This window comes from Mixophyes fleayi, chromosome 1, assembly GCF_038048845.1.
Source record: "Mixophyes fleayi isolate aMixFle1 chromosome 1, aMixFle1.hap1, whole genome shotgun sequence".
Taxonomy (NCBI): Eukaryota; Metazoa; Chordata; class Amphibia; order Anura; family Limnodynastidae; genus Mixophyes; species Mixophyes fleayi.
Window position 1 is genome coordinate 174162288 of NC_134402.1, and position 10872 is coordinate 174173159.

At 38.2% G+C, this 10872-nt stretch overlaps 1 protein-coding gene across 1 annotated transcript in view; it reads right to left on the reverse strand.

Annotated features, from left to right (window-relative positions):
* The window catches only part of LIN54 (lin-54 DREAM MuvB core complex component), a 42603-nt gene extending 32446 nt beyond the window's left edge, over positions 1 to 10157 (reverse strand). Inside the window, exons 1-4 of the mRNA XM_075204244.1 lie at positions 9935 to 10157; positions 8880 to 9567; positions 3519 to 3642; positions 2947 to 3095 (exon numbers count right to left, since the gene is read on the reverse strand). Of these exons, the coding sequence (XP_075060345.1) occupies positions 2947 to 3095; positions 3519 to 3642; positions 8880 to 9545 (939 nt within the window). The 5' untranslated portion in view covers positions 9546 to 9567; positions 9935 to 10157. The remainder of the gene's footprint in view (positions 1 to 2946; positions 3096 to 3518; positions 3643 to 8879; positions 9568 to 9934) is intronic.
* Positions 10158 to 10872: the final 715 nt, after the last annotated feature.

Here is a 10872-nt window from a genome sequence, read left to right on the forward strand (position 1 = left end):
TCAATGTCAGTGATATATTAGTCAAATGACCTTGATTGGTATGTTGCAACAAAATTTGTAATAAACATATACACTGTGGTCCGGACCACATAAATACGGCCATATAATTTCTAAGATATAATGTATCACAACAATGTATAGACAAAGCGAATGGAGGTTCCCAGACTGTATCGAGTAGACTCGATATGATTATACAAGCTCCTCGCTCATGATAAAACTTGCACAGGCTCTTATAGCTCTTAATTAAGGCACAAATAATTGCGCTAGCTTAGCTAGCTATAGTCCCGATCCGGTTAACACACCCATGTGTATAATATGACACCCAATCGTTGGTGTAGTAGGGTAAATCCGTTGAGACACCTTAGTGTCTAGATGATTCTGTAGGTATCAACCAAATTGAATAATATATTATAAAAAAATGAGCCTTATAAATTAGAACCTGGTTCAGCGGTACTCAAATACATATGGACTTCCGTTTCAGGAAGAAGACGTGCGTGTTGGCTCGAGTTCTCTGCCGCGGTGTAAACAGAATTTGCCAATTAAATAGTTAAAAACATGTCACTGTGGACACATATAACTTAGCTTTGTTGACTCGTTCAGACACCACAATCGTTGTATGTTAGTATTCAGGAGATTATTTAAAAAAACAGTCTCTCAGACGTTACCCCGGGGTAGAGAGGGTGGAGTTAGTCAGCTGATGTGAAATGTGGCCAATCCTGACGCGTTTCTCCGTGAACATCACGGTTTCATCAGAGGAATGATGTTCCTACAGTTGCCACAAACTATTTAAAACCAATGAACAGGTCATGTGACGACCTGCAACCAATTAAAATGTGATCCCGATCATCATATTTAATTAGAAACGATATAGCAATAAAATAGAAACTTGAGCTACATAGTCTACTGAAGACAGCCAATAGGGCTGTACAGTACCGCAATCTAAATAACATATTATGATAATATAAATGATATAAATGTATTGATCGCTAGATGAATAAAGAATATATGTAATACTAGCAAATAACGCTATAGTCTATAAATTGCCTCAGCAATTTTTATCCATAAAGAATCAACCAAACCTGACTCTACTCAACTCTGAGAATTATCATTTAGATGCAACTTAAACATAATACTAGATTATTATGATTTTACATATCTAGAATTAGGATTGCAATCACAGTTGCTAATCAACCCCATTACATATACATGCATCTAGGTATGCATAAATAAGCACAGGCAGGGGGTATCATTATAAACAGAATAATGTGTAAAGAAGAAAAGAAGGAGGAGGATAAAACTACCTCCTAAAAAAACAAATTATATGTTGTTTAACTCTATACTGTCATTCAGACATCGGGGAATCATACTATTCAATCTGAATATCCAGAAAGCTTCTCTACGGCATAAAAGATGGAACCTATCTCCCCCTCTGGGGGTAATATCTATTTGCTCAATTGCTCTAATCTGAAGACCTTCTAGAAAACCTCCTCTACAGGTAAATTATATGTGATGATAATGTATGGGTCTTTACATTCTTAAGGACATTTCTACGGTGCTCGGTGAATCTTACACCTACCGAACGTATTGTACGTCCGACATATTGTAACCCACAGAAACAATTAATCAAATACACAACAAATGTAGATTGACAATTCAGAACTTTTTCAATCGGGAATTTTTCCCCAGATATATTAGAGGTGAAGAAAGTACATTTATGATCCGCTAACACACATGTAAGGCATTTTTTCCTTCCGCAACGGGAGAAGCCTTTTGGTCTAGTAGATAACCAATTATGCATAAAGGAATTAGTAGATATCTTCCCATGTGTTTTGGGATTAAAAAAGCTAGGTGCCCTTCTCTTCTCTGCCTGGCTGGGTGACTGAGGCTTCTTCTTGTGAGCACAGTGTTGCTCCGTCTGCTGGGTCACTTCCTTCCAGCACCCCTTCTACAAGTTGTTGTTCTTCCCTGCTCCTAGCACACATTCTCCCAGTCTGATACTCAACTGTAATTAAACACTTTGCTTTTTCGAATGTGACACAAATGGTGAAGGGTCATGTAAGGTATGGGTGGGCCTAAATTAGTGACCAATGGGCTTTTCTTCACTAGTTAAAGCCAACCCAAACCTAACCTGTCCCTGTAAAAGGCAGGCACTTCAACACAATTTTTGAGATGTTTAAAAATATTGCTTTTTGAGAAAATCAAAATTTTGATTTTGAAAACTTTACAATTTAAATTTATATTGAATTATAATGCTGTGTTATATATCACATGAAAGCCCATAAAAAGTGGTTTAAAATGAGACCTTGCCCAACTCTCTAGCTCAATCTGGTGAGCTACAAATGAAATTTAAAAACCGTTACAAGCAACTTTTCTGTTAAAAAAAAATGCAAATTTAAAAGGCGTATAACTTCAAAACCAGTGCATATATCAGCCTAAGATTTGGAGGTTATCTTTACGCACATGGCAGCATTATACCAACTTCAACTGAAATTGGAGAATGTAAGTTAGAATTTTTACTAAAATTCTGTTGATTTGATGTGGATGACCCCCCTAACAGTGCATGTTTTCCAGGTGACCAGTGGTATAATTACACCACCTTTGGATCTGCTACAATGTGTCAGTCAGTAATGAATACACCTGTGTTATAGCAAGGAGACATGAAAAACATGAACTGTTAGAAATCCCCGAGGACTGTATTAAGGAAACCATGCCTTGGGCACTAATTTGATACATTTCTAGATATTAACCATTTGCATTCTCAAAAACAAAAATTTTGGTTGGGCCTTCCTTGTAGAAGACATGTTTTATAGGTGTGCCATTTAAACACTGAAGGCAAAACAACTTTATTTGCTAAAATATGCTAATCCATAATATGTTAAGTATAAACAGGGCAGCAGAACATATTAAGCTGCGTGTGTGGGACGAGCTGTCAATAAAACATTTTACCTTGGTGGGAGGAGACTTTAGAGGGGATATAGCAATTTTATTGGACGTCTGAGTTGTGGACTCTATAGATGTACCAATGACTCCGCCACTTTCAGAGATTGCTATTGCTTTGGGTGTAGTCCCAGAATTAATATGAGAAAGCACCTTGCCTGCAAACAAAATGAAATATATCTTAAAACATTATGATTGTCAGATCATAATGCCAATGGTTTTGTAAATAAATCAGGCAACATTACAAAATTACTCAAATGTCAGTCACACAGTTGATAAAACATTAGTGAGTGGACAATAAACTAAGTTAACAAAGTTGGCTTGTGAGTATTTAGACCTTCCTCTTTCAGTTCTCTGGCATAGACACCAGAATAGTATAAGACTAAAGAGATTACAAACACTTATTGCAATTTGAATACATCATCACACAGACATTGGGGAATAGCTACATGTGATATGCAAGCATACAGTGAACAAATAGAGGAGCCATATAAAAGATAGCATCAGAAGAGTTTACACCGCTCACAAAATAAAAAAAAAAAAAAAAGTGGTAGGTCCAGAAATATTAAATCCATGGTTACCTGCAAATACAGAAGACACTTGGGTAGTCTGTCCGGAACCAAGAGGCTTGCTATTCAATGGTTTTGCAATTATTAATTTGGTAATAACAGCACCAGATGAAGATGCAGGAACTTTCTTAGCTATCTGTAAAATCAATGTGATGTATGTGAAATAACAAGTAAATAATCGACTGTGGCTTCTGCACATAAAAAAAACACTTAAAAATAAGTACTTTGTTAAAGCATACATTGCAGAAAAACAAGAAGGTCAGTGCCTAACTCCTATATACACGCCCTTAACATCTACACATGAAAGTACAGTGGTGCCTAAATCATCAAGGAAGAACCATGATACTAAGCAGCTAAACTGGTAAGGATTATACAGTAACAATGAGACTTGCAGGAGATCCTGACCTTGTGAATATGGAAAAATTACCGTACTTCACCTTCCTCTGTCCCAGGAACTAAAAATGATTGTAAGCTCAACTGACCAGTAAAATTAAACTTGAAAAAGCCTCTCTACAGCATTGTATAAAAACAGTACGCAGGGGGGGGGGGGAGAGAGAACAACAAAACCCAAAAACCTTAATTTATCTATAGAACACGATCAGGAAATATGTCTGGACTCTCATTTGCATGATAGAGTTGGGCATGTAATGCCAGTAGAAAAGGTGGAGGCAGCTTTAAACAAAAGAGAAACCATTTTTTAAACATATAGTATACTAGAGGTATAATTAATTTGTTATATAGTATATCAACACAAAATGTTAATTCATTGTGTACTTTAGTAGCAATAAAGGAGGTCTTCACCTTTGGGTTCAGTCTTAATTTAAATGAGTGCCCTGGACAAAACTGTAGTAGACCAATAATCAGCAGCAGACTGACACAGAATGTCTGCTAAACTCCCAGCCTCATTGTACCAAAGCTTGTGTTGTGGTATTTATCAAGCTCTCATTTAAGGTAAAGCTGGTTCAAACGTGGCCACTGAATAGGGTGAGGGATTCCCTGATTGGGGACCCTTTAAATAAAGTAGAAAATCACTTTGTAGATTCAAAAAGGACCCTGACAGTAACTACAGTTCAGAGTGCTCCTGTTATCTATCAAAGTGCAGACAAGGGACAAGTCAATAAGGCTCAATTAAAAAGGAAATGTACTGCAATTACCTATGCCTGGACCAGAGACAATAACCTACATCAGACTTCAACACGGACACATAGGTATCATTTTAATCTACATTCCCTGCTTTCAGTTTCTGAAAGAATTGAGGCAAGCTAACTAATAGGTGCCAAAAACCTTTCACTGCAAGTGGGTTGAGGAGATTTTGTACCTCAAGTGGTCTAACCATTTTTCAAGTTTTTGATAACAAAAGCCTGGCCTCATTTCAATGAACAATGTTATTCTTGCACCAAAAGTGTAAATATATGTTTTGCAGCAAAAATGCAGCTTTCTACTAGTATTTCACTTAAACTGGTTTGCCAAGTCTAATGGCACAAAGCCAAAACTAAATATAAGTGGGTACAACTGCCTGCCCCCAAACCCATATTATTTTTAAAACCACACATCCTAGAAAAATCAAAAATGATCTTAAAACTTTACTAATTAAAAAAAAATAAAAAAATAATAAAATAAAAACGCATTTGTTGTGGAATGTATCACACAAATAAAATAGACCAAATAGAAAACTATAGATTGTGCCAAATACAGATACCACAAACTTCCGTTTAAAATGGATCTCAACATATAGAGTAGACATCACTGGTAGGAAAGTGATTTTGGTTGTTTTTGTTGTCCATTGTAAGAAATACAATAGACTTGAATGTTAGGCGTGTGTGCAATAATAATAATGGACGATGGGGTGGGAAAGTATTCTCAACAGTTGACCTGTTACAAAACCATTTAAGTGTAATCAGTGTCTAGGGAAAATGAAAACAAACAAGAACTATTTTTTAATTGTATTTACTCATTTTTTTATTCACAGTCCCTCTTCCTCCAATATATACCAGGAGGGGGTCACTTTGATGCACAAAGACAGTGCCGATCAGTCCCGTTATTGCATCTAACATTCCCTCACTGTGTGATAAACTTCACCTGTTAAAATATAGAAAAGGGGCAAGGAGCTTGGGAGGATATCAGATAACGGATTGTGCAGAAAGCTGCACGAGAAAATAACTAATATAATCCACTATCAATTCTACTGGCTTCTAGGAGGGAAAAAAGCAAGTAAACAGAATCTACAGCCATAGAACTGGAAAGGTAACCAATAATTAATGCTCAGTCAAATAAAATGGAGAATTATATAAATGCTAATTTTGGCTGAAGATAAATAATTAAGGAAAAGAAAAGTTTGCTTCATTGAAAGATTAAAAAAACAGATAAACCCGAGCTTGTGCACACATTCAATTGTTAAAAAAATTATTATTGGAGAAATGAAAGCCTTAATGAGGCATATTCAATTCTGCCGTTTGCCCGCCGCGTAAAAACTACTACCGCTATTACGGTAGTAGTTAGCTGGATGTCAGCTCGTGGCTGAGGGAGCTACGAGCTGAAATCCAGCGAGAAAATTACCGTATTAACGGTTTTTACGCGCACTATTACCGTAATAACGGTTATTATGCGCGGACCGCGGAATTTTCTGCGTTTACGCCGACAATTGAATATGCCCCAATGAATGGAAACATCAAAAGTGTCATTTTTGGGGATGTCAGTTTATATGGGAATAAATCTTAATTTCTTAGTTTCTTAATTTCTTAGTTTAACCAAATAAAGATATAGTATATGGACTAAAGTATTCGGACGCTTGACCGTTACACCAACAGGGACTGTAATGACATTGTATTCAAATACATATACATTAATATGTAGTTGGTCCCCTTTTGCAGTGATAACATCTTCCACTCTTCTTGGAAGGCTTTCCACAGGATGTTCGAGTGTTTTTGTGGGAATTTGTGCCCATTCATTCTGTAGAGCATTTATGAGGTCTGGCACTGATGTTGGATGAAAAGACCTGGCTTGCAATCTTCCAGTTCATACCAAAGGTGTTCCATGGGGTTGAGGTCAGGGCTCTGTGCAGGCCAGTCAAGTTCTTCCACACCAAACTTATCAAAACATGTCTTTGTAGACCTTGCTTTGTGCGCAGTCATGTTGGAATAGAAAAGGGCTTTCCCCAAACTGTTGCCACAAAGTCGGAAGCATAGCATTATTCAAAATGACTTAGTATGCTGAAGAATAAAGATTGCCCTTCACTGGAGATAAGAGACCTAGCCCAAACCCTGAAAGACAGCCTCATGTCGTTATCCCCCCTTCACCAAACTTCAGTTTGCATAATGCAGTCAGACAGGTAACGTTCTTCCGGCATCTGCCCAATCCAGACTTGCCCATGTGACTGACAGAGAAGTGTGATTCGTCACTCCCCACAACACATTTCCACTGCTCCACAGCCCAGTGTCGGTGTGCTTTACACCACTCCATCAGACGCTTGGCATTGACCTTGGTGATGCAAGGCTTGCATGCAGCTGTTCGGCCATGTAAACCCATTCCAGTAAGCTCCCGGACGCACAATTTGTGTTTACATTAATGCCAGTGGAAGTTCAGAACCCTTCAGCTATGGAATCAGCAGAGCGTTGGCGACTTTTACGGACCATCAGTCTTAGCAGTTATTGACCAGCTCTGTGATTCTACATGGTTTTCCGCTTCGTGGCTGAGTTTCTGTTGTTCCTAAACACTTCCACTTTCTAATAATAACACTTACAGTTGACAGTGGAATATCAAACAGGCATGAAATTTCACAAACAGTCTTATTGCAAATATGGCATCCTCGCTTGAAGTCACTGAGCTCTTTAGAATGACCCATTTTGTATCACATATGTTTGCAAATGGAGACTCCATGGCTAGGTGCTTGATTTTATACACCGCTGGCAATGGATCCGATTGAAACACCTCAATTCAATAATTAACAAATGTGGCCAGATACTTTTGCAGGTAGAGCCTAAGTGGTGTTGGACTGACTTCCCTGCTCCAGAGTGCTAGGAATGGCAGATTGAAGCGTTGGGAGCCCCCACCATAGCTCTGTGCACGGTTTATTGATTATCTATGACAATATTCAAACAGTGAAATATCTATTATAAAGGTATTATTCACCATAAAAAAGGAGACATGTAACAAGTTAGATATTGATGTATTTTCACATTATATATTTTCAAAATAAACATTTAACGATAATTAGCTTAACAGATTAATCAACTTATTACATGCCTCTTGGCCTTTCATCCCCTTTGTTAAAATATAATAAGGCATTGTGGATTATGTTGGCACTACATAAGTAAAGGATAATAGTATCTGCAGACATTGTATAGTTAGCAACATTATATATATCTCAGTATTTATTTATGTATTTTCTGTAAACACTCTTTACAAAAGGCAATACAGAAAATTATGCTGAATTCAGGAGCCTTTCCAAGAAATTTAGAAAGCAGTTAAACCTCAGAAGGTGGTAAAGAAGGTTCCACCCATTAAATATTAAAAATTAATTCTTAGGAAGATATAAAGTTTTTATATTTACAATAAATAATATGTAAAATGACATTTGATATTTTGTTTTCACTGCCCCTCCTCAAATACACAGGCAAAAGCACAATTACTAAATAGATCCCGATTCGAAACTGGGCAGTGGTCTCGCCAGCAACAATCCTCTTTAATATACAATTACTCCCAATGGTTGCTTTAGGCACTCAAATATTGCAAGCAGCGCAAGCACTAACATATAGGCTAGCTGAGAAGAGAACAAGGTAGTGCCTACTTCAGAGGCAAGTAATTTATATATTAGACATGAACTTTGGTAAAGGCAATGAAGTGAAAACAGTAAGCGGTAGATTCTAAAAATAAAAAATAGTTGTAGTGGTCAAATATTTCCTTTACAACAGTGGAACATCCTACTGGCTTAGACTGGAGAATAAATCTATAATACCATCATGACACCATTCTCAGAATCATGTCACATAAACAAATGCTGGTGCTCCACATTTCAGAATGAATGAGTGCCACACGTATACAGTAGGGAGGGTACTCCATAGTGGTGAACGAAGCATGAACAGATTTAAAATGAAACATTGATCCCTATTGTTAAACTGAGAATGCTTACATACAGACCCTATAGGAAGTAAATGAGGGGATAAAGATGTAGCACACAATGTATTTAGTCTACAAATGTTCTCCAATATTGGGTGGATGGATTAACTGTTTACCAGAGAAATCTACTCAAGCTCTGCTATCAAAATTTGATAAAAGTATAAATATATTATATATTATATATATATATATATATATATATATATATATATATATATATATATATATATATATATAGGAAATCTGTGCACATTTTACCTGTACGTTCTGTATTTGTTGGCCATGGAGAATAGAAGACTTGGTAGCAGGACTAATGATTTGAGCGGATGATAATGAGGACATAGCCAATACAGGTTTAACTTCAGTACGACCTCCAATAGTGACCAGCTTGATCTGCTGCGGTGTCCCTTTGAAATCCACATGCTGAATTTGTGTGGCTTTGTGTGTGCCTGACATCTGGCTCTGCGGAATCAGCACAATGGGATGGCTTGACTTTCCTAGAGTGGTCACAATCAGCTTTTCTTGTTTCACAACACGGTTACCAGAAGTAAGCTCAGAAGCCTTATTAAGGATCATCTGTCCAGACAAAGGTGCTCCCAACTTGTGTATGCCACTCTGCAATACAGTTTTCATGGCCGAAGCTGAAGGTCCAGGACTTGGCTTTGAAGCAACGCTTACTACTGCCAGGTGGCTGGCATGGTTACTTGGGGTTGTAACTTCTTCCTTGCCAGAAGACATAGTAATGCATGTTCCACTACTATTTACTTCCACTATTTCATCCAGCTCTGTCTCCATGGGTACCTCCTCCACCATGGGAGAGGTGATAGTAATAGCTTCAATGCTGTCATCATCTACTATGGACATACCAGTTTCCATTATCTCATCAGGGAGGGCATTATTGACCTCTGCAGACACCACACTCATTCTTGATATGCAATGAGAACTTCTGAGGAGGATAAAAAAAAAATATGAATATAAGCTGATCAAGCTTCATGGCCTACACCAATGTTGGCTAACCTGTGACACTCTTCCACTTTGTTAATTATACCCTTCCAGCAATAAGCTGCTATATAATGGCAAAGCATGCTGGGACTTGTAGTTTCACAACACCTGGAGTGTCACAGGTTAGCCAACACTGGCCTACACCAAGATACATAAGAACACTATAAAATCTGTCCACCACAACAACAAACAACTATAAAGCTGTACATGCAACGTGAAAAAATATATTACAAATTGCACTTGCTGACGTTACAGAAATACAACAGCCACCAAATTTGAAACTGTGCTGTTCCAGATCCTGCCTACATTACCTTCAGGAAGTGAGCAACTTGAATACCAGCACCAGTTTCCCATTAATCGGAAGCAGCATGTACATCTCTCACACAGTTCTGACATGCAACTCCCCAGAGGCCGGTTGCAGGTACAAAGACATGATGGGCGCCGCCGGGCGATAGATTATAAAGGGCGCTCTTTTCCAGCCGGTACTCAACGACACATCTCGGGGATTCAGCAGCCAGCACTGCGCATGCGTCGGAAAATATCGCGTCATCAGTAATTGCAGGCGACGCAAGAGTAGACCGCGCATGCGTGTTGAGTACGGCGGGTTTATATCTGTTGATCAGAGCTACTTTGTGTGCACTAACCAACCCATTAAATATACAGCGGGAAGGGAATAATGCAGAAAGGACAGTTAGGGTGCGAGAAAGGAAGATTTTCTTGTGTGTATAAAGAACAAAGGTAGATATAAGGAAATTAGTTCGGTTAAACGATGTACTTGTCACCTAGCTCTGCGAAATCGCTATAAAGCTTATGAATAGAATGTGGTTGAAGAAAACAGGGGTGAGATGAATAGATAATAAGAACAGAGGCTGAAGACGTAGGACAGGAAAGTTGGAATGTGAGATAACTTACTGTTCAGAAACTCAAGTATAAGAAAGGACATAAAGACAGAGCCATCATCTTAAATTCAGCTATGTAACAAGTGAAAATACTGTAGCAAACATGCCTAATTATACTGGAGTCATTGTTGTATATCATACTTGCTATTTTTGAGGAATGTCTGGGAGAAACCAGAATTTAAGTAGTTTTCCTGCACCACAGGAGAGCAGTCCATTCTCCTGGATCCTGCCCATGGGTTGGGGTCTCGGTGACGTTTTGGCCCAGCTTTGAGATGACGCAGTCATGGCATATCGTGCCGATGTTGGCTGAAATTACACTCCCTGCACCTCAAAAGACGAGTCACATACAC